Here is a 25,806-nt window from a genome sequence, read left to right as displayed (position 1 = left end):
ATCACACCTTCACTGGGATAATTCCTAAGCGTCCTTCTTGCCTCAGTTTAAATGCCACCGCCTCAGGGAGGCCTCCTCAATTCCCCAAATCACCTTAGGTTGCCCACATCATACGCTTACTTGGAACTCTGTACTTTTTCTTCACAGCATTTCTTATTATTATAATTTTACAATTTGTGTGGTTCTTTTTTTAAATCTGGACTCCCTCACTAGATTAGAAGTTCCCTGAAGTCAGGGACCACTATATTTCCTGGTATAAAAGAAGTGTAACAAAGTGGTTACCACAAAGTAAACAGCAAATAAGTGTTTGTTGAATACATGCATGAATGGAATTTATTGTTTTCAAATACAGAACTCACTCACAATATACATATACATATACAATATACATTCTTTTTTTAAATCTGGACTCCCTCACTAGATTAGAAGTTCCCTGAAGTCAGGGACCATTATATTTCCTGGTATAAAAGAAGTGTAACAAAGTGGTTACCACAAAGTAAACAGCAAATAAGTGTTTGTTGAATACATGCATGAATGGAATTTATTGTTTTCAAATACAGAACTCACTCACAATATACATATACAGTCAGCCCTCTGTACATGTACACAGAAACCCACAGATACAGAGGGCCAACTGTGTTCACTGTATTATGCCATTTTATATAAGGGATCTGAGCAGCTGCAGATTTCGGTATCCAAGAGGGTTCCTAGAAGCAACCCCCCAGATACTGAGGGACGACTGTATTTCTTAGAACATATTTGTACCTTCCAGAGACTGTATCACAATTCAGGTTAAACAGGTCATTATTGGCTAAGTAAGAAAGGACACACCATCAACCTGAAAGAAATGACTAGAACTCCAAAAATACCTTTGAAAATGTCCTTTATAATGTAAAGAATTATCAATATTCTAAAAAAAATTTAGTTATAAAAACTATCAATGTCTACATATTAATATATAATGAGGACAGGCAAGAAAAGGGAGTGAGTTGAAGTTGAGTCTTCCAACACCTCTAGGAACTCTGTTGACTGGGACAATGATTGCCATCTGAGAATAAAGTTCATATAACTAATGAAATACCTTCTACAGCCAGATTTCCAAGTTTCCAAACAAATGCACTTAGGCAGTTTCCCATGTGTTACACACTGATAACCTATTCCTTTGTTTAGCAAACCTCTAAAAATAGTCAACTTAAGAAAATCATAAACTACCTCATTTAATATGGAACAGACATCAATATCTATTCTCATTCTGTCATTCCCTAATATTCATTCCTTTTAGGGCTGGAAAAAGCTCTGATTAATAGCACCTCTGTAGCAGCCAGACTTTCTGCTTTGTCTGTTACTTGAGTTTTCATTCTTCACAAGAGAGAAGTATGAAGACTTGCTCCTTTCCAGATCTGTCGGGAGAGCTGGGCTTGCAGCCTTTTGGCCTGCTTTTCTCAGGAAAAATGAACAGGATTGTGCATTATCTTTCTCTGCAATTGTGTCTTTCTTTGCACAATCTCTGCACTGCACCTTTCTATGCTTTTCAATGGGGAACCACGTTAGCAATGTGTCCAGGCAAAGCAGGCGTGAGGCTGTCCATCTTCTAACTGACCTCCTGACCATCCTGCAGGACCAGTGAGAGGACCTCTCTTTCTATCCCCTAGGCCTGACAATGGTCAAATAGCAACATCCTGTTGCTGTGTACTCCATCTCCTCCCTTTTTCTCAGGGGCCTCATTCCATCTATCGCTACTTGCAGTGCATTTTCCATTCCTCCCTCTCCACTGCATGCTTTGAGTCTCCATTCAAAATGCGACAGTTTTTCTTAAAAGCAACAACGATAAAACTACCTTCGCCTTCTATTTTCTCAGTCCCCTTAACAGCCAAATTCTGTGAAATGACAGTTTACTCATGTCGTCTCCATTTCCTCACCTGCCTGTCACTCTTCAACCTCTCAAGCGGGCCTCATTTCCCAACCTCATAAAACCATAATCCCGCCAAGGTCACTAATGACCTTCTGTGGCTAAACTCAATTGCCAATTTATATTCTTCATTTTAAACTTTTATTGTCATAAAAAACACAACATAAAATTCACCATCTTAACCACTTTTAAGTGTACAATTCAGCAGTGTTAAGTATATTCATTGTTTGAAACAGATCTCCAGAACTTTTTCATTTTGCAAATCTGAAATTCTTACCCATCAAACAACTCCCCTTTTACCCAGCCCCTGGTAACCACCATTCTACTTGCTGTTTCTGTGAATTTGACTACTTTAGATACATTATATAGGTGGAATCACAAGTTTTGTCTTTTTGTTTACGTTCCTCATTTTTCTTAGCCTCGGTATCTGATCCAATTGTCCACTCCTTCTCGTCTCCTGTCTTCTGTGCCTCGACCCTACACGTGCGCCTGTTTTTAGTACTATTTCCCCAGCTATTCCTGGTTGCAGGATGCTAAAGCTCTCCACCAGTAATTTCAAAATGTTAATTTGGCTCATCCATATTTTGATGGAATGATATGCAAAATACATAAGAATAAATTTTTCACAAAGCCTAACCTTTAAAATATCTGGGAAAAAAGGCAGAAACTTTCTTTTGCAGCATAAAAACCTCGTCTCCAACCAAAAGTTTCAATGCCTCCTCACTCTCCATACAAATATCATAAAATAATCAAATAGAGTGACTTATTACATCACTACATGGCAAGTTTTCAGTAAGAGGAAAAATTCAAAAACCTTAAAACATGTATTTCACAGCCGGTAAAGGGAAAAAACAACAATCAATTGTCCTTGGTATTTTCACTCTTCCACAAAGCAAACATTCACACAATAATATTGCTAAGCAGAAAGTGGAATGCACCAGGATCGTAGCTGCATTCTTACTTTTGGGGTCATTAGCATAGCAAAGCTATTCATTTTAGCCAGGGAAACAGCTAGTTATCTGGAAAAATGAGTATCTTCCACTGGCTTCGTGACAACACATATGGTGAGTATGTTCACTTGTACCTATGATCTCCCTTCTGGAAAATTAAATCAACTAAACCTCAGCTGGAAATTTCTGGTACTCCTAATCACAAGTTAAATTTATTAATTGATTTCAATAGCCTTTGCATCTGTAGCAGCCTAAAAACACTACTTGAGCCTGCTAATTCTACATTTAATAGAGACGGCATCTTGAAGAGAATTGAAAATCATCCTTGCATTGCACATGGGGGGGCAGGGAGGACTGTGAGAGGTTAAAAGAAGATTAGGAAGCAAATTGTCAAACATGAAAATACCACTCAAAACGAGCTTTACTTTTTGTGAGAGCAAAGAAAAAGGACTGACTCAAAGCAGTTATTTTTCTTAAAGCTTCCCACTTTACTGAAGCAAGGAAAAGAGGGAAACAAAATGAGAGATCTCTAAAGGAACTGGAACTTATTATTTGTGTTGGGGGAAAAGAATGCTTTTTGTTGATACATCCTATTTTCTTCACACCTTTCAAACTTTGCCGTAACTCTTATGCCTCTCTCTGCTGCTGCCTTCCCTAATGGATTTTACCATCACTAAATGTCCTGTCTTAACATTATGTAAACTCTTTGGTTACCTACACTATTCCCTCATCCCTTTAGAGAAACTGTAATATGGGGTCTAAAGATAAGATAGATAAAGAATGAGCATATACTGTATTACGTCTATAAAAAATACCTATATACAATCATGCCCCACTTAACGACAGGGATATGTTCTGAGAAATGTGTTAGGAGATTTCGTCGTCGTGTGAACGCCATGGAGTGTACGCACACAAACTCGGATGGTATAGCCCACTACACATCTAGGCTATGTGGTACTAATCTCATGGGACCACCATCGTATATGCAGTTCATCACTGATCCAACGCTTCGTTATGCAGCACATGACTGTAATGTCAGGATTTTAAGGTGTAACATCTACTTAAAAATCACTTGGAATAATCCCCTGATAAAAGCCTGACTCCCTCAGTAACTGCAGGGCACTTACCACTCACCTTGCCCCTTCTCACTCTGCATCATCAATTTCTTCACTGGACCATTCCTATCAAGTATTTCAGCTATTTCTGCTAGTTAGGAATAGCTTCTTCTATGGGGCAAAAATCTGCTATTTTGTAGTATTAGCATAATTCTAACATAATAAAAAGAATTTATATATGATAAAGATATTTTTCCAGATTCAGGATAAGAGGATGCACTATTCAATAAATAGTACTGAGTCAATCTGTTACTATTTGAAAATATAAATGAATCTGAATGCCTACTATGCAACAGCCACCCACCGTGAGTCCTTGGAGAATGGGGTGTCTTCAGAACGCCACCATAGCACCTCCTGTTCCAGTGAGTGTCCTGCCAGCATTAGAGAACAAAAGCCAGGCCACACACGCTCTTGCTAAATATTCTGGATCAGATATCCTGAGGCCTGCCATTTAATTACTCATTGCATTCACTCATTCATTCAACAACAAAATATTATTTGAATTCCCACTTCATGCAGGCATCCTCACACACTCTATTGCCCACTTTAATTTCCTGCCCTCATGGAGCTTCATTCTAGAGCCCACTTTCCTCTAACAGACCATGAAGATCAATCCCATCATACTTTCTATCTCTATTTACCTGCCACAACCAGAAGTGAAACCCCTTGGGTCATCCCTCATCTCCTGGACTAATTTCTTTACTGTTTTATGTATCTTCGGAACTGATCAATTTCCCAACTCTCTCAGCCCTCACAAACCCTCTATCATTCTGCACCTTACTTGCAGTCCCTGCAAACAGAGGTTCCTTTTCTCTCAAACCCCATCCATTTATTATAAACCTGAAGATAGAGCAAGTATCCTCCTCACTACCGTTTCTAACATCATCAGTCGTCTTCAATCCTCCAAAATCCCAACTCCCTTGAGGCTCGTGTCATCAGACTATGACCACTCACTATCTACCCATTCACTGCCTTGCCTCTATTTCATCCACTGTTTGCCTTAGCCTCTGGTTGACTGCCTTCCTCTTTACCCCATCCCAACAGTCTTTCTTGATGACTTCAATGTTATCATGTGGAATTACTGGATAACCTGACTGCTAAATTCTTTGATTTCTTCACTTCAGTGATAATTCCTCTAAGGTTAAGTCCTAGGCCTGGAATACCTCAGCCCCACACTCCAGAATTCACCACCTTTACTTTTTCATCAACAAGCATAACACATCTAAAATCTGGATTTTAGGCACCTTCTTTTTTTCTAACTCACTCACCCCTCTACCTCTTGATTCTATCAGTCATTTTACTGTACTGAATTGCCTTTCACCAGTTTTACTGACTCTTAGCAACTGAATTAATTCTTAATTAATAATTCACCAACTCAGTAATTTTCCATTATCCATCACTTCTGCCCCCTAATACTGCCACATGCGTGTCAGTTCTTCCTGTAAAATACAAACCCATCGAATTTTCTACATTTCCATTAGTCCCTTCACGACCTAAGCCACTATCATCTCTTGCCTGAACTAAGGGAATACGCATAACTAGTCTCTTGCTTTCATTAATTCTCCCTTATAATCAATTTTCCAAGCTATTCAGAGTGATCTTTTAAAAACATACATCAAATCTTACACCTATGATTAAAATCCTATACTTGGCTTCCTACTTACTTGGGATAAAAATCTAAAGCCTTCAACAGAACATGCACGGCAATAAATGTTCTGACTCCTAACTACTACTTCACTCTCTCTCTTATCACTCTAGTTTATTTACTATGCTGCAGTCATAGCTGCCTTCTTTCTTTACTTAAACACACCAAGCTGATTCCTGTCTCAGGGCCTTTGTACTTGGTATTCCCTCTGCCTGGAGAGCCTATCTCCTGCACATCTGCATGGTTAACTCCTTCAGGTTATTTATGTTTCAGCTCAAGTATCTTTTTTTCCTAACCAGTGTCTAATGACTTTACTCCTCCCTTCCCCTCATTATACTCATCATATTGCCCTATATTATTTCTTTATAGAATACATCATAACATAAAACTATATTATTTATTTTTTATTGCATGTCTGCTCCACTAGACTTTAAGACCATGACAGCAACTAGCCTCCACTATAGAACCGGAGTGGCACAAAATAACCACTTCACAAGCATTTGTTGGACTTATTTATTATATACAATACATAATAAATGTGAGCAGGGACCACTGCTAATCTCTGAGGCCTAAGACTAAGGGAGAATGTTTGGGGAAAAAGAAGACATAGCTATGGATTTAGGGCAAGAAACTAGCCTACATTATCAGCTAAAATCATCACTCAAACAACTGCCTCTGACCCAAAGACAGCTTAATTGTCCCATGATTTTTCAGTCGCTTTCTTTGGGATTGTCTATGTAATCATCAGAGATTAACACCAAGGATTAAACATAATATGGCAGGTGAGATTTTATTAGTGCAGAATAGAACTATTGCTTGCTTTATAATTTTAGGAGCCACATGACATGACAAACTCATATTGGATTTATTTTCTTCTAAAATCCCTAAATTTTTTTTATACTTGTTTTTGTTAACCTTGTTCCCCCCCCCAAATATGTCCCAGAAGAGAAAATGATTTGATCCAAATTGCACATAACCACATTAAATTTCTTTCTTCCTTTCTTTCTTTTTAACCAGATTTGGCCCATTTTCCTAGACTCCCACTATATTTTTGAAGGATGATCTGGTTATGGAACACATAGACTACACCTCCCTGCATCCTGACACTCACAAATTTAGGCAGCAAGCTATAGAGAGCTCATTTAGAATCACTTTCTACCTGGGGCTTCAATTCCCTCCAGAATGTAAATAAACCAAAACCTTTTCAGTATTTACCTCTGGGTTTGGGTGATTTTCGTTTGCTGTTTATATCTTTCAACAATGAGCATTTATTAATTTCATAATAACCCTTGACAATACCACTTTAGTTTTTTGCTCTTTTATCTCTTGAATTAATATTGCCTGGTTGTTTTATCTTTCACATTTAAATGATTTTTGTGTGTGTGATGTACATTTTCTTAACTTGTATGTGGAACTGCTTCAAAATCCCTGCTATCACTGCCAAGAGATTTGCTGCTTTAACAAGAGATACTGGATTCCACTGCTGTAAGCAAAAGGTAAGTGGGATTCCACCAAGTCTGTTTAAAAGTGTTGCTTCTCTGTATTAAAACTTCAAATTCACCCATTATCTAACCAGTGCTGTACAACTACCTGATGCCATTAAAATCTTTCAGAAATTTATTCTCAAACATTTTTTTTTCTTATGAATTACTAGGATATCAGGATAAGGAATAAAGTATGTGAAAAGACAAATAAACGTGTACCACTGACTCAAAAACTACATAAGTGTCATCCTAGCTTTAACACATTCTTCTGTTCAAGAAGTGAATACAGACTCTCCAGGGTCATTAACTAGGTGCATCCAGGAGATGAGCGCCTATCACAAGGTTGGACATGGAAGCAACACTCAACACACAGCACCTGTGAATAGATATAAAAAGAGAGAAATACAAAATAGGACACATGGACAGCTCAGACTTCTTTTAAGATTAATGTAATTTGAAAAGAGAATTCTTTAATTTGACTAAGAAGAGGAAAATTAAGATATCCATATATCCATACCTGTCATATGTTTAATACTATATTATGTAATATATTATTTCAATTTTATTTTATAAAATCCTACCATCATAATATCTTTAACATACCTTCACATAACATAAAGGGAGAAAAACTTGGGCTTCTGAAACTTTCGATGTGACTGAAATATGTAAAATAGAGTAGTGGCAAAAGATAGAAAATTAAGCCTTCCATCATGGTGAAGACTGCCAATTATCAATCCTCCTCATTAATTTTTTTAAGTTATGATTTCTTTTGAAGTTAAAAAAATTTAAACTGAAGGTTACATTTGGTTAAATGTAAGGTTAAATACTGAGTTTTAGTCAAGAAGGTAAGATCCTTTTATTTTCTGGTTTAATTCAATAAAATAATTTTGTTGTGTAATTTACCTCTCTAAAGGTAAAGCGAAAAGAATTTATCCAAACAGCATCATAAGAGAAGCACTGCTGGTCTGATACAACTTCTAAGGAACTTAGTGCATGTTCTGGACAATGAAAGTCAATTTTTGCATATTATTAATACTGGGATTTTTATGAAAAAAATCTTTATAAGTGGTACTCTTCCTAGTTTAATTTGGTAAAAGTACACAGTATTTCCATAATTAAACAATTTGTGTGTGAAAATACATAGAAAAGGTAGAAAGTATGTTTCTTGCTTCAATAATTTTAAAGTACCATTGTCACAGGAACTAAAGTGTAATATTTACTTATGTTCAATAGATGGCGATCTTTACATTACAGTTACCAAACCCCGGCATTTGCATAGAACAGTATAACCTACCAGCAGAAAATGAAAGTAGATAAATTACAAATATTCCACATTTTGCAACAGACAAAAATTATTGTTTGATTATATGCCCATTTTTTGGACCTGTGGGTTTTTTCCAGGTTGGTGAACATACTTCGCAGGAATGTATACGATGGTATCAGCTAAGAGATTCTATCTGGCTATCATTTTATTTTTTAAAATTAGACCATGCTGTGGAAGCCTTGTGTTCTGTGTTTTTGGGAAAATCCAATTATTAATTCTTATCTATGAAAATAGTGAAAATATGAAACTAAGAAATGATTCCTGATTTCTTTGCCTAGCGTATAAAACATAGTAGGTTTAGGTAATTTACTCAAATGACATGTGTCTTAACAAGGATATGCAACAAGAATGCTGTATATTTCTGAAACAGAGCAATAATGAAGACAGGGCACATGTGGCAAACTGTGTTTCTTCATTAATATACTTTATGTGGGTCACATGAGGATCTGAAGAAGATAACGTTTTAAAAACTTGCTGTAAAAAGAGTATGTTTGGAAATATTTATGTAGTTTCTGCTTTATAAATTTTCAATGAATGTACAAAGGTGATGGGTTTCTGTTCAAGAATAACTTAAGATCTGTCCTGATGGCCTTCAGCTAGGAATCATGTGGACAGTACTTAGTGCTTTGGGACAGCCTATAACAGGATATTTTTTCCTGTTTCAGTTTTGTGTAATGTAACTGGTGACTGGAGTTTGAACTGTTTTCCTACTAAAGAGAGAGGCAATCAATCACTCCTCACTTGATAAGTATTTTAAATACTTTGAAAATTGGGAATCCGTATCATACATTATTAATTCTTAACCATAACGTGTGAACAATCAGAAGCCACCATTCCCTGAGAGAGATAAAAGAAAAGACTGATAAAAGTATGTTTTTATCACGATAATGTCATATATATTTTTGCTAAACTAAAATGCTACTTTATGCTCATTTACATAGACCTATTTAAGCATGAAAAATTTAAAATTGTTTATTAGATAAATACTTTACTACATAATGGAAACTGAGAAAATGGTGAGATCAAGAAAATCACCTTTTATGGGGCCGGCCCCGTGGCTTAGCGGTTAAGTGCGCGCGCTCCACTCCTGGGGGCCCAGGTTCGGATCCCGGGCGCGCACAGACGCACCGCTTCTCTGGCCACGTTGAGGCCGCGTCCCACATACAGCAACTAGAAGGTTGTGCAGCTGTGACATACAACTATCTACTGGGGCTTTGGGGGGAAAAATAAATAAATAAAATCTTTAAAAAAATTTAAAAAAAAATCACCTTTTAACTTAAATTGTATGGAACTTGATAATATTTCAAAGGATATATTTTAGGTGTATGTTTTTAAAAGAATTATCTTTCAATGAAATTTTCTATGGCCTCCCAGAATTTTCTATCCTGGTAAGCCACATATTATCATCAGCTTTCCATTATTAATATGTTACTGATAATATGGCTGTTGCTTCCTTTTAATCAATGTTGTAGATTAGAGCCACCTTCAAACATGTCCTTAGCAATGATAAAATTATTTCTGTTAGTTTTTCCCATCAGAACACTAAGCATCTCATAGACCTGTTTCTACAATTAGTCAGGTATCGTCTTGTCACAGGAGCCATTGAGCTATCCATGTTGAAACAGACCAAAAACACCAAGGGAAGATGGATTAAGAAATGAATTTCCATTAATTAAAAAAAAAAAATCTTCCACAACTATTTAACAAACAGATAATATCAAGAGAAAAGTGTCAACTTTGTGCCAATTAGATTACTGAAAGCACAATAACTTTCTTTTCCAGCAACTTAGGTATGGTTCCATTTTACCTTCAGTAAAGATATTAATGTCTTGATATTTTTATGAAAATTTGACCTTATATTGAATTTATATTCAATAAAAAGTCATGTATACTATGCTGTAAACAATTTCTCTAAGATTCAACAACTAGGGAGTTGGAGAAATATGCAATAATATACAATTAGTAACCATTAGTTAGTGCTAGTTAGTGCCACATGTGGTGGGGATACTAAAACTCTTATGTTCAAAGAGCTTATACTCTAGTTGGGGATATAAGACATGGAGACAAATACGTGTCATCTAAAGTAGAAAAGGAGGCACCACAACATAGCTACAATGCTTCCAACTGAATCCAAGTCAGTGACTCTACTTAACAAGTTTTTTTCAGACGCTAATCTGTCAAATTGAGTATTAGTACAGAAAGGCAGCTGTGTATGTTATGGACTGAATTGTGTGTCCTCCCGCCCCCTCCAAATTCATAAGATGAAGCCTTAACCCCCAATGTGACAGTATTTTGAGATAGGGCTTATAAACAGGTAATTAAGGTTAAGTGAGGCATAACAGTGGGCCCCTAATCCTAATAAGATTGGCTTCCTTATAAGAAGAGGAAGAGACACCAGAGCTCACTCTCTTCGCGTGTGAATAGAAGAAAGGTCACGTGAGGACACAGCAGGAAGGCAGCCATCTGCATGCCAGACAGAGAGGCCTCACCAGAAACTAACTCTGCTAGCATCTTAATCTTGGACTTCTAGCTTCCAAAACCGTGAGAAAATAAATTTCTGTTGTTTAAGCCACCAAGTCTGTGGTATCTTGTTATGGCAGCCTGAGCTAATACAGTATATTTCTAATTTAAGAAGCAGTTTACCAGAGATGAATCTTACAATCCTAATACTCACTTTCAAATTGAATTTGTATATTTATATTTTTATATTATATTTATAAATATACTTCTACATAAATGTCCATTTATATATATGGGTTTATAGAATGAATGTATAGATCTTTACTTACACATCTACAGTTGCATCCAGGAAGAAATATCATGCCTATTAGAATGCCTTTTCCTTCCAATTTATATGATTATACTAAGACTCTTGTCTTCCAAAAGCACAAACTCTAGTTGGAGATTTGGGACATGTAGAAAAATATCCATAATACAGATTAGAAAAGGAGGTGCCCACAGACAGGTAAAAATGATACAGGATGTTACTTCAGAAGATCATTCCTCCTGTGGAGGGTGGGGTGGTGCACTGTGGGTGAGACTGCGGTTGGAGCTTTAGGAAGAAATTAGAAAATCTTGGAAGAGGGAGCATTTGCAATCAGCCCAGTCATTCTCTGGCACACCACTGGCATTTGGGGCAGGAAGGTGCTTCAATCTGTGGAATTATTCAGAGCATTACATTGAGCATCCTTAGCCCCCCGCAGCACCCTCCTGACCTTGTAAGATCTGTAATAATAATACAGATATTATACTCCTACACATTTCCAAAGGCTACTCCAAGCAGCACCTCTCCCAGAACAGAACTAGAGGTAAACTAAAAGTTTGTGAAGAAAATGGCAGAGGTGTTCAAATAAAATTTATTAAGTGACTGATTAAACGGCTAATACATTTGATTCTAGTTTGTTGCATATGGAAAATTATAATACACAAAATCATAATATTTTATTAAGTGCTGCTTAGCAGTTACAAGTGTTTATTATATTTACCCAGTTAATCTGAATTTTCTATTTTGAAGATTTTCATTCACTGCATCATTCATTTAGCCCTGACTAGATTTGATTTCCAAATACCTTTACCTACTCATTACTCCCAGGATGCTTCTGATGCAATCAATAAATAAACAACCTTTACTTGAGGCAAAGAAAAGTATACGTATCTTCCTTTTGACTTCCACACACCTTTCAGGCTGCCCTTACCTGATCTTTCACTTCAGTGATTTCCCTACAGGGCTGGCCCCGTGGCTTAGCGGTTAAGTGCACGCTCTCTGCTACTGGCAGCCCGGGTTCGGATCCAGACGCGCACCGACGCACCGCTTCTCCAGCCATGCTGAGGCCGCGTCCCACATACAGCAACTAGAAGGATGTGCAGCTATGACATACAACTATCTACTGGGGCTTTGGGGGAGAAAAAGGGGGAAAAAAAAAGGAGGAGGATTGGCAATAGATGTTAGCTCAGAGCTGATCTCCCTCATAAAAAAAAAAAAAAAGATTTCCCTAAATGGTGTCTATGGTCTGGGCTGAAGATTTAAGGAGAAGGGATGAGAAGCGACAAAGAGAGTGATGAGAAGATGAATAAAGGACCACACTGAAGAGAACCTGTGCAACTGAGGTCCAAATTGAGATCTAAAAGATTATGATTCTGTTGCAGATCAGGTTCTCCAGAAAGCAGACTCCAAGACAGAGTTCAGAATGGAGGGTGCTTATTACGAAGTGCCTCTAGGACCAACACCTGTGAAAGGGAGATGACAGGAAGCAGGAGTGGGCAGAGGAGGAATCAAATTGTCATACCGGACTAATGATAGTCTCAGCTGACCGCACAGCAGCTCTGGAGCTAGAATGGCCCCTCCAAGTTGTCCCCACCTGGGCTGAAACGACCAGGATTTTCACATCCCCCTCTGTCCAATCAGGTCACTGCATGTGGACAGCCCCATGAAGGCCCTGCTCTTGGAGGGGGTGTCTGCAGCTGAAGTGGTATGTGGAGATGCTGACCCTTGAAGGCTATCTTGTCCCTGACACACCCAGCAGCAGCAGTGTCAAGTCCTCTAATGACACAGTATCTGGGCAGGCATCACAGTGTCCACCACTGATTCTCACTTCATATTTTAAAGAGGGGGAAACTCAGGGGCAGAGAGTAGTCAGTTACAAATCTGAATCTAAAACTAAGAATTTATCACTCTGTTTCTCAACGTTATAACCACAAAAAATGCTGATGTCTATTTTGGAAAGAATGAGCAAGGAAATATTTACTTAGTTTGAGGAATTTTCTTGAATGGGATAAAGGAAAGAAATGAGTACAAATAATTCTAGACAGGTTTACATAGAGAGGACTAAATTGTGAAAATCATCACTCAAGCATGAATAGAGCATTATACGTCAAATTTCTATACATGAAAGTTTTGTTTTTGAATGGCTTTATGTATGCTTTACAGGGCATTCTATTCCCTACATATATGTTACCAACATATACTGTATGAATGCCTCCTTTTTCTAGGTCTTCAACGGGTCTCAATGGAAAAAGCATTAAATTGATAACTATGCCCAGGGCTGGCACTAACTAGGGGAATGGACTTTATTTAGCAAGTCGATTAACGTCCCTGGTTCTTCATGTTTTAATTTTACTTGGAAGTGGTTAGATATGATAATAAGAAAACTTCTCATTCAAAATGCTGTGAATAGTGTTAAGAATATAAGCCATGTGCCTATATGCATAAACTTTATGTTTCTATATCATGCTTCCACTCATACACCACATTTTGGTCACACGGTCCTTTCAGTTCAGTGCTTGCCAGGCTCCTTTCCACCTTAGGGTTTCCACACTCATTTCCACAGTGACCCCAAGAGATCACGTGACTGACTCTTTTTCTTCCCTTGGGTGACAACATTAAGGTCATCTCCTCAGAGGCCCAGACAATCTACGTAATCCCTCCCCACCTAAGCCAAATTTCCTTTATATTAACTTATTTGACTATCTTGGTAACACAATTATCTCAGATCATCTTGTTTACGTATTTATCTGTTATTCACTACTGAATCCATGTCAGTGCCTGGCATTCAAGCACTATTTAGTAATTATTCATGTGAAAGAGTAAATGCAGGCAATGAATGAATATTAATCATTTACATGATTTTAAATACACATCAAACACAACAACTGCAAAAATATTTGCTGAGGAAAATAAATTCATTCTATGTTTCTAAATAAATATGAATAAAAGAAGGTTCTGCTACACTCTATCTTACTATCAAAATTTTTATTTAACAAGCTAAGATGTTTTTTATCTGAGACTTCCTAAAGGGCATAATGACATACAAAACGAGTATGTTTCTGTTTCCACCAATAATATATTTTTCGAGGTAACAAAAATATTGAATGTGTGGGAGACATTCCACCTTCCGACTGGTAAAACATTTTAAGAAAAAAAATGTTGAAAATTGTTAAGAGTAACTTTCCAATTTTACATTAAAAACAAGCCTATGATAAAGAAAGTCTATATATGAGAGACAAACAAAAACAAGCTATAAATTAGGTCACTAGACTTACAATAATATTTTTGCAAGAAGCTTTTATAATTTTTGGCTAGCTTTTAAGCTAGGAATATAAGATGTCCCAGGAGATTAATTGAGCACAGGAATTCAACCTCCGACTGGGTCAAATGGAATGTCTTTTGTGATCCTGGCTGAACATACACCCTTATAATCAAACATGAATCGTTCCACTTATGTAAGTCTATGCTTTCAATGAGACACTAAATGCTTTATTTTTAACTAGGTGAAGTATTAAATTCTTATTTTTATCTGTACCTATTTCAAGTTATAAATTTCTATACATGTTCTACTGTCTTTATTAGGGAAAAATTCTTTTATTTACCTAAAACTCTCTTTCTAGTAGTTCTTTCTCTCTGTAGTTATTCTAGAAATTTGGCTCTTGGTGGAAAATATCATGTTTACTCTACCCACACCATTTATTTTCATGAGAATTTGATTCTATCTTCTTTTGAACATCATCTTTTGAGATCAAGGAAGAATTATTAAGTATAGGAAAGCCTGGCCTAAGAAAGTAGATTTTTCTCTAGAGGCCAGAGACACAATAATAACTGGGACTGATGTCAGGATCATAAAATCACAAGCAATATCTGAAGTAGAGCTGAGGCAACAAAAGAAAGACATCTTAATACATTATGAAGTATAGTAGAAAATGAACATAGATAAATCCTAGAACTATTTTTAAGTGAATTTGGCATGCCAAATTTTAAACAGTAATCAATCACTAACTGAAATTAATGTTAGTTTCTCCAAATTATCAGGTAGTTGTCCTAGTCTATGGCGACATTAAAGCGAAGAAAACGTGGAAAAATAAAATGGAACCTTGAGTGCAGGCGAGATCCTTCAGTAATCATTTTCACACAAAGACTAACTCTATATTGTGCCCTAGTCTAACTGATCCTATGTTACTCATATAAGATGATACATTAAATAATGTAACCATGCAGGAAAAAAATCGAATATGGGCTTTTGTCATATTCCATACTCACATTTTAGCAACCTCACAAAATTAAAATTGTTTTCCAAATGAAACATCAAGAGAATTATTTATTTTACTCAAGTGATACTGTAACAGTCTTGGATGGTATTGTTACTAGCTTCAAGGAAACAGAAAACAGTACAAGGCTAAGTTAAAGGCAACTTTATTATAATACGTTTCCAAACTTCAAAATGCATGTATTACTGAATTCAGATCTAATATATAATACATTATATTACAAGACAGAAGGCATTTCTAGTCAGATATTTAGCTTGCATGTATTGCCCCAAATAGAGCTTCCTAGGAACAGCAGCAACACAAAATAGTTTATATCACTAAGTAAAATATTTCTCTGGTGTCGCATGAAGAATCATTCATATTGCATTTTATTTTATGTTCATTTCCTCTAATTTAGAAACAAAACAAAGCTATTTTTTCTATATCTTACTAGTTAATGCCTAGAAGTTGTCTATACCCTAAAAAGATCCACCAGCTTAGAAATATTTCCTTTGGTAGAAAATAGGATTTTTGAAACTAACCAACCAAAAGAACACTGTATTTCCCCATTGCAAATTGGGGCAGAATTCTCTTCTTTTCCTTTTTAAGGAGCCAAATCTGAGCCTCCTTCTCTTCACATAGCCATCCTGAATAGTACCTGCTTCAAAAGACACCCAAATCTATAATGAAGTCTATTCTAATAAAGTCTTCTCTGTTTTGTCTTGCCTCCTATTTGTTTACTTTAGAATAATTTACAACCCACTTAGAACATTACATAATAATAAACTTAAAAGTAATCTTGGAAAATGTAGTAACATAATGGAAGTATTTTCCAAATTAGACAAGGACAGTATTGGCTCATCCACCTCTGCTTCAAACGACCAACCAAATTCAACTTACGAAAAGAATTCCTTTTCCAAAGTCACTACCCTAATAACAATGGAAACAGATGTAAATCCACCGAATAGATCTAGTCCCTTAATTTGCTCTCTTAGTTTAACATTGGTGAGCTACCTACTAGCAGAGAACATGTTCCTCCTCCTCATTTTCACAACAGCAGGAAATGGTTGGAAGAGTATAGAAAAAGTTCTATTTTTCATAGGGCAAATTTAATACAGATTTTTCTATGAAGGTGGAAAAAAAAGTGAATGAAAAGGTATGTGCTGGCTGCTTGGGGGAGCAAGGCTCATAAATCACTGTACGTTAAGAGCACGTGCTGAAACTTCATGGTGCCAGTCACGTAATTTTGTGTATTTGGGACTAAAGACGTGAAGGGGTATCTTTTCCCTGTGGAAATAAAAAGAAAAGAAAAGAAAAGAAAAGAACAGTGATAGAAGAGTCATAAGAAAGAGAAAGAAAAGTTTCTAAGTTTATCATGCAGAAAACATGCCTTATAAAAGCTTAATTTCACATAGCTGTTTTATTTAATAGCAACGATTTTAAGGGTAGAGCATTTTTAGAAATACAGAAATTAATTCATAGAGCCTTCTTGGAAACATCAATTTTTATGCCCAAAATGAAGTGACTGCAAGACAACACACTGAACTCATTCACAGAGATCTGCAGTGTTAGCGAAGCACCCTCAGATACACCCTGCCACCCACTTATTGCAATACGAAAGAAAATAAGCCTTAGGGAGAAAATCCACACGGTATTTACTAATTTAAAAATCTGTAAGTCATACATCTAAGTCCCACAAAAGGCACCAAAGTTAAATGCTTAGCTTCTAGTTGCAAAGACAAAATGCCGTATCATTACACTTGAAAATGTGAAAAAATACATTGAGACCATTCATGAAAGGAAAGCATTCAATGTACAAAAAAATGGACAACTTACTTTGCCTTCTTTGTATTATCAGTTTCAGATTCTTTCACTGAAATATAATAAGCAATATCTAGTATTAGTTTGCTTTTTTTAACTTTAAAATCACTTAAGCAATTAGCCGTATCAGTCAATACCAAATGGTCAAGTTGCAGAGAGCCAATAAAAAATTCCATAATATGTTGTCATTAGCTATATACTATAGTCACTGCTACTGCTACTGCTACTGCTACTGCTACTGCTACTATACTTTTCAACATTACGCTCCTGGGCTGGTTTCTTATTTACAGTACCCATATTATGCATGGCATAATTTAAAAGCAAACTGTCTCAGGAACATTATCGTTTTCTAATAACTGTTCATCAATCTAAATGCTACGCTCTAGGGCAAAGAACATTCATCCATTAGAACCTCTAAATATGCACTCACGATGTTCGGTCCCAGTGATCTGGGCAAGAATTCGGAAAGAGCGAGACTGGGTCGTTCCAGTCCTTGGGTGCCAGTCTTCAGTATCCTCAATCAGTCTTTTCTTGCTGGCATCGCTGTGAGTGGGTATGTGATAAAACTCTGTATAGCGCTCCACAATGTGTTTTCTTGGTGGGCTAGCGTTGAGAAGTAAGAAAAGAATTTTAAAAATTTTAATTACATTAAGGATAAAAATATCCACCGCCAAATTATTTATCATTTATACATTTAATCCTCAATGTTCCTTTTATATATTTTGCTTTTGCAAGACTCAGCCTCAATTTTTTTTAAAAAAAGCATCTTTCTAAAATATAGTAGACTAAGTTTTTTAAAAATTAGTAAAAAAACACAAGGTACTTAAGGCTAATATAAAATGATAGTATATGTATCTATTCAACAGAAAGGTTACCGTTTAGGCGGGATTTTCCTTTTAATTGACAGAAGAAGGCAGCAGAAGAGAGATTTCCAACATGAAGAAAAGGAAAAGAAAAGAATAAGAAAAGAAGGCAAATAACAAGAAATGAAAAAGTCCACAGTAGTTAAAATCAAACAATTAGAAATACTTGTATTGTATGCCTAACAAATCACAGATATGTACTACACTCACAACCACTGTTAAATATTGATATGCTGCTAAACGTATTGGCTTTCACAAAATGAAATGATCCTATCTTCCCTAGGCCCAGGACCCAACAATGGTTTAGTACAGGCTAAACTAGCAATTCCAAACACAATTTTGAAAAATGGTCAGACTGTTATTTTCTTTTCTTTCTTTTTTAAGAAGATTGGCCTAACATCTGTTGCCTATCTTCCTCTTTTTCTTTTTTCTTCCCAAAGCCTCAGGACATAGCTGTACATCCTAGTTGTAGAGTTGTAGCTCTCCTATGTGGGACGCTGCCTCAGCACGGCTTGATGAGCAGTGAGCAGGTCCGTGCCCAGGATCCGAACCAGCAAACCCAGGCCGCTGAAGCGCAACGTGAGAACTTAAGTGCTATGCCACCGGGCCGGCCCCCAGTTATTTTCTATAGTTTCCTCACTCACGTGTATAGACATTCCTCATCCTAAATGAAGTGAGTGCAGGACGAGCAGAAAGAAGAGCTGTGGTATATCAGAAACCAATGAAACACCTATCAAAAGACCAAGATGTAAATCTTGGCTCTGTGACTTGCCAGATGTGTGATTTTGGACAAGTCAATCTCACTGAGCCTCAGTTTTTCATTTACAAAACAAAAATATCACATACAAAGTAGCACTGTTCTGAGGATTAAATGTAATAATATATGTGAAAGGGATTTGTAAAGTACAGAGTTCAAGAACTTTGAGTTTGCTAAGAACATTCATTTTTCTATTAACAAAGCAAAGGAATTTACAATGTACGTTGTTTTTACACTTTAACCTAAGATCTACAGAACGTAATAAATACTCCTCCCTTCCTCCCAAACTTTTAGAGGCTATGAATTTAATATCAGAAGAGTCTGAGTCTGGACTAGCAGACGACTGACACAGACCCAAGTAGAGCAAGTGCTCTAAGTGGGTCAGATGAGGGTGGCGACACCTGCTGGGTAGAACTCACTGCGAGGAAATCACAGCACTATCAGCCTGCCACAGGACTGCTGTCATTTTAATAGTTACACTATCAAAGTCGTCTCAGTACACCAGGAGAGTTTGTGTCCAGTGAAGAACACGATATAATTAAAGTGAACCCTGGCATTACAGTCAGACAGACAATAGTTTCAAGTACCACATCCTCCACTCAGTGTGTGTTGTAGGTAAGTCAATTAACTTCTCCAAGTCTCTATTTTTCCCATCTGAGACATGGGGATTGCATCCACCCTAAAGGGTTATTCTGAGGAATAAATAAGACAGATAAGGTATGTAAAGTGCTTTCCATAGTACTTAACCCATACTAGTATGGTCATGATCATGTAATGTGTTCTTTTATGATTACTAGAAAATTTATTTGCGATGCGTGTTCTAAGACTATGGGTCATCTGCAAATATAAAGAACAGAATCAATAGTATTTACACACAAACTAGTAATACTTATTATTATAATGTATGGTAATATTTTAAGATTTCAGAGTAAAATATCTGAAATACCTTTTCCTAACATTGAACAAAATCTAATCCTTTTTAAAACATACATTTTTAAAAATCAGGAAATAACAGGCATAGATTACTTCATAAACACATTGCCTCTGACAGATATAAATTACTAAACAGACAACACTTCATCTTACGCAATTACTTGAAAAACCTTTTACTTAGCTACTTACTATAGTTTTACATTTCTCTCTAGTTAGTGAGTGTAGTTTAATCTTAAATGGTGTCAATTTTAGGTATAAGACTATTTTATCCTCTGTAAAAGGTTTGGCCTATAAAAATACAAAACAGTGGTGTCAAGCTATGACACTAAGAATAATAAAATGACACTGAAGAATATCTTTTAGCCATGACACACTTGCAAAAGGTAGTACACCTCAGACTGTGCCATTCACCATAGCTCAAGGTCTTGTGTTAAGTGACATGAAACTTCTCAACATTTACTTAGTGTTTTCTGGCTCTGAAACTCTAGACGTTGATGACTCTATGATTAAAGAAGAGAATAATCTCAATGATTTTATTTGTAAAAATGTATTTGGGATAGAACATAAATTTAACTATCAAGAGCAAATAATTTATTTCAAAATAGAGACATTCCAAATTAGCAAGTTCATTCAAATTTTTAAGAAATACTAAAGGGAGGCCCAAACTACATCTCTAACTCCAGTATACACTGTCTATAATACTTAATCAGCCTATTAGGTTTTTCCACCGCAGAAGTGTGGTTGTTCTGAATACAATCACTGATTCAAATGAAGTTCTCCAGCATGTAGAACATGTTTTCTAGGCTCCTTAACATACCTGAAAATTCTTGCAATGAGAAGATACTAAAAATTTGCGGGTGGTGTTAAGTTGAAAGCAAGACGGAAAGTTACAGAGAGACAATGATGAAAATTACAAAAGGAACCACTGATTAGCTACTTACACGGTGCCAGGGTTACTGAAGCAGGAATAATACACACAAAAAAGATGTGATAAAGTGGAGAAGACATTGATGTTCCCAGGATGATGGAAAACAGACAAAGATGAGGTGGAAAAAAAAAAAAAGAAGAAGAAGAAGAAAAGAAACAAAATGAAATAACAAAATTGAAACCAATGAATTTATGTGAACATGTTACACAAACATCATGCTTCAAAATAATCATGTAAACACAAACAAAAAAGAACAAATGTTAGTCAAAATTTTGTTACATTGTTATTATTTGGATAACAGTTTTATCTGTTTTTCTTTGTTTCCCAAAACACTGAGAAAAATCTCATATATTAATGCTAGTTCAAGTCTCAAGGTACTAACACCAAGACAGAAAGGTCTACTATCTTTTTTTTTTTAATTTTTTTTGTGTGAGGAAGATCGGCCCTGCGCTAACATCTGCCAATCCTCCTCTTTTTTTGCTGAGGAAGACTGGCCCTGGGCTAACATCTGTGCATATCTTCCTCCACTTTACATGGGAAGCCGCCACAGCATGGCTTGCCAAGCGGTGTGTTGGTGTGTGCCCGGGATCCAAACCGGCGAACCACGGGCCGCCGCAGGGGAGCGCACGCACTTAACTGCTTGCACCGCCGGGCCAGCCCCAAGATCTACTATCTTTAAAACATTTCCAGGTTTCTATAAAATCCATTTTATCATGAATCTAAATTTCTATTATATTCCTAACAAAAGGTAGACAATAAAATAATTATTAGAAGGCAAGATGTAGAAACATCATTTTAGACTCACTTTTAAAATCAGAGAAGAATACGAAAAAATCTTACAGTGTCACATAATACAAGTATATATTAATAGCAAGTGTAATCTCCTCACATAAATTAACCCAAATCATATATTACAAAGGAATGATATGCTATTTGAAAATTTTCCCTACTTTTTTAAAACGTAGTGAGTATGATGAAAACATATAAGAAGCACTGCGGGTCATAAATAATGGGCTATCACTCCATTTTCATATTCTCCTCTGTTTGTCATTACACTGCCCTCATTCACAAGCATATTCCAGTAAGTTTAGAACTGATTTGTGGGAATTTCATAGTTCTGTAATAGCAGAGACCTAATTATTGCCCAGAAAGGCATGTCTGATATGATATATTTAAGGAACGAGGTTAATAACACCTTAAGGGGGAAACCTCAAAACATAATTCATTCACATAGCTTATGAAGTATAGAATCATTAAAAACAAATACATTCATATTCCATTATGGACAGAGAAGACTAAAGTATAAACTCTATATAGTTTGTCAACACACTGTTGAATCAATCCTTCTGCAATGAAGTTTAGTTCTCATAACTACTAATTCATTGTAAATGTAGTGAGAAACACTGCCTCTCAGTTTTAATACTAAGATTGTGCAGTATTCCACAATCTTAGTATTAGCGAAGCTGTATTTCCACACACCAGAGTCAGTTTCATTAATTCAACAGAGGGTTGAATTTTGCTGAATGCGGGTGACATGCAGGAGCAAGTTGATCTCAATAGTTTACCAGTATTTATTCCTCTGTAGTCACAATGCAAAGCATTCTCTCCTCTGCATTGCTATTTTAAATAGGAGGGTAATAGTTTTTCAAAATAACCTCTCCTGAACAGAGTAGAATTTTAGATGTCTATTTAAACATTTTAAAGTTTAGGAAAATGTTTTATGTCAACATTAGGGGGGGAAATGTTCTATGGTTGGTGAAGGGCAGCAAGTGGAGGGTTGATTGGTTTCAACCTAAAGATGCCAAGTGGAGTGTGCTGAACAAATATTTTCACATATTTTAGAAAATGCCCCCAAATAAAATAGCAATTATACACCGCAGTGGCATTTGTGCCAACGTGACAGTCAGATGGCCTGGCTTCTCACTATGGCTATGCTGCCCACTTCCCCTGTGCCCTGGGCAAGTTGCAATCTACAGAATCCTCATTTTCCTCAACAGTGAAATGGATCACAATTTCTGTGTCTTGCAGACTCCTTGCAAGGGCACATGTTCAGCATATTTGAAAGCTCTTTGAAAACTATATAAACACAGGTTTGTTGTTAGTATACATTCCCCAACTGCTCCAAATAAGAAAAGCGCTATCAAACCCAGCTGAGCTTTATGCACATTATTCACTCACATAACCTCAATTCACTCAATTTTCCTCAAGTCTACAATCACCAAAACCAAATACTAATTCAAAGTAACAGAAATAAGCCCAGGTCACAAGCAGGTGATACAGAGGAAGGCACACCAAAATTTGGCTTCAAAAGACCTAGTCTCAAATCTTAACTCTATCACTTATAAGCTGCATGACTTGAAAAATTACGTAACCTCTCATTGTTCAAAGTCTAAATAAGAATTAAATCAGATAATGCATTTAGGAACACCTAGCACAATGCATAGTAATACCTAATAAATTAATGAATCTGAATCTTGAATTTTAAAACAATTATATTTAACCTAAATGCTTAAATTTATTTGTCCAAGTCCTATTTTTTCTCCTTTACAAGTCAAATTGTTTTTTACACTGGAATCTAGTAACTAGTTAAAATCTTTGTGTATAAGAATTTAACTTTAAATAGACAAGCAATATATCAGGGTTTGGGGACGTTTCACTAGTACATTGGTGTGTAATATTCCTATGTGTATATAACATGAAACTATTCAATCAGTGAGACCACAGCCACACCGGAATGAAGCTGCTCTAGTAATTCAAAGTTAATTCTCTTGGGTGTGTCTAAGATTGTATTCCCTATTTCCAATTCTATTCTGTAGTGTCATAATAAAGAAATATGAGCACTTGCTCAGAATAATCATAACTTAAAACAAAATTAAGTTCTTATCTAATGTGATTTTTATCTATTTTTAAAGCTAGTAATCATCAGCCTGTTTACTGTCAATACCAACAGACACAAAAGCGAGGTTTTAAAATTATACCACGGTGATTCCCAATGCCTATGCCAATTAACTGTAACATTTAATAAGCTGGCAATTATCTCTCTTAATTTCAAAGGTGTATAACTTTCTATCATCCAGTGACACAAATTGCATATATAGAGGTCTAAACCTTCCAGCAATATTGTTTGAAAAATCATAAAGGTTCTTAGAGACTTTCCTAGGAAACACTGGTTTTTGATATGAATTTGGAAATCAACTCAGTTTTATATATGCTATTCACTAGTGGTACATACGTTTATTCTTTCTCTTCTGTCTTTATCTTTTGTCTTCTAACAGTCTCAACCGATACAAACTACATTCCCTCAGGCATTACCCCTTCTAAATCATTACACAGCAAACTCCACATATATTTTATGACACAAGTCAAACACTACCATTTATTACCATAAAGCACTTCACCACAACACAGCAATGCAAACCAAACTTACTGAAAATACTAAATGTGGTTATTCTAAATTACAGCTGTTTTGCAAAATTTAACTTAATTTTGCAAAAATCGGGCATTCATGCTGTTTACTCATATATAAATCACCATATTTCCTCTCCAGTAATGTGGATACTAACTTTGTCACTTGTGTTTTCTGCAAAAAGAAAAGCATTTAAAAATATTACTACCATATCATTATATTGTATGTTTCAAGGCCAGGTTCTTCAAAATACCACATAGGAACTGTTAGAAGAAAACTGCAGTCCGAGGAAATTGATGTTAAGGAAGGATCTATGAAAGACTTACCTCTTGAAAGCAGTGGCACATTATAATGCAAGGGCATTTGGAAAGGGAAAAGGTAAATCACTTCAACTACCTGACACAAAAGAGCTTCCCTTCCTGTTTGGATATAAGCCTCGTTTTCCTCTAAGGAGAGTAAGAAGAGTATGAGAGAGTAAAAAAGAAAACAGCAAGCTAAGACCAACAAGCTGTATATGTAGAAGAGAGATTAAAATTTCTTAAATTGCCTTGTTCATTACTATTTATAAGAAAGAACAGGAATGTTTACATAGTATCATTAAGAAACATTCTAAAAAATATCAACATTATAGATTTCATACTATTAGGTTGAATATTAACTAATTATTTCTCAGTAATGATGCTTAATAAATAACCACTCGCCTGCGTCTCATGTTTATTAATCCTAAATAAATTTGTGTGGGATATCTATCAAACCGGCAAATTAGCTAGTTACTTTAAATCACATAGAAACTAACAGTCCTCTTGCTTTGAGGACAAAGATAACTATGCATTTAACTTTAATCCTTCTGAACTCTTAAATTTTTGGTTACTGGCAATACATTATTTATAAAATAAAAACTAATAAAAAGTAACAACTCTCGGGGCCCGCCCCATGGTATAGTGGTTAAGTTTGCGCGCTACACTTCTGTGGCCCGGGGTTTGCGGGTTTGGATCCCAGGTGCAGACGTACTCACCACTCATCGAGCCACACTATGGCAGCATCCCACATACAAAACAGAGGAAGATGGATACAGATGTTAGCTCAGGGCCAATCTTCCTCACCAAAAAAATAAATAAATATAAAAGTAACAACTCTCAACTTTGAAAGAGTTTTGTTGCAGATCTTTTGTAACATTATAAAAATATGGAAAATTTAACAATCACATAATTAGTAAAAGTCTGACAGTGATTTCAGAAAAACTGACACCTGATGGAGGAAATGCACTCATCAATATAACAAAACACCTACTCTTCAAAATGACACATCACTGACTAGTAAAGTGTGTGATTTATTTTTGATTTCACTACTCTAAACACCGTAAGAGAAAGGGCACTGCAAATTGGTCTTACAATTTCACAGACACCACACTTTGTTTTCGGAGTAATCAAGTTTTCATTGTGCCAACATCTGGACAACATTTGAAATCAAGCTCTTTTTAAATACACTCAGTTTGCAAATGCAAAGCAGTAACTTGTTTGTTGATGATGCAAAATATGTAATAATCCCTTTTCTCCTGAATCTTGCACAGTGCTGGACACCAGATACGTGCTTCACAATCACATATTGACTGATTAAGAATCCACCACAAAGGCCCTACAACCATACTACTGCC

The 25,806-nt window shown here is 36.1% G+C and overlaps 1 protein-coding gene across 6 annotated transcripts in view; it reads right to left on the bottom strand.

Moving 5' to 3' along the window:
• The window catches only part of PDLIM5 (PDZ and LIM domain 5), a 213,282-nt gene that overhangs the window by 73,112 nt on the left and 114,364 nt on the right, over window positions 1–25,806 (bottom strand). For 4 of the 6 annotated variants that reach the window (XM_058547520.1, XM_058547521.1, XM_058547524.1 and 1 more), the window contains exons 6-7: window positions 17,696–17,868; window positions 17,281–17,317 (exon numbers count right to left, since the gene is read on the bottom strand). In XM_058547520.1, coding sequence (XP_058403503.1) covers window positions 17,281–17,317; window positions 17,696–17,868 — 210 coding nt within the window. Of the gene's footprint in view, window positions 1–15,597; window positions 16,732–17,280; window positions 17,318–17,695; window positions 17,869–25,806 lie in introns of those variants that run through there. The other 2 variants (XM_058547523.1, XM_058547525.1) reach the window with 1 other exon arrangement.

The sequence above is a fragment of the Diceros bicornis genome, chromosome 8 (genome assembly GCF_020826845.1).
Source record: "Diceros bicornis minor isolate mBicDic1 chromosome 8, mDicBic1.mat.cur, whole genome shotgun sequence".
Taxonomy (NCBI): Eukaryota; Metazoa; Chordata; class Mammalia; order Perissodactyla; family Rhinocerotidae; genus Diceros; species Diceros bicornis.
This window is presented reverse-complemented; position numbering and strand designations above follow the sequence as displayed.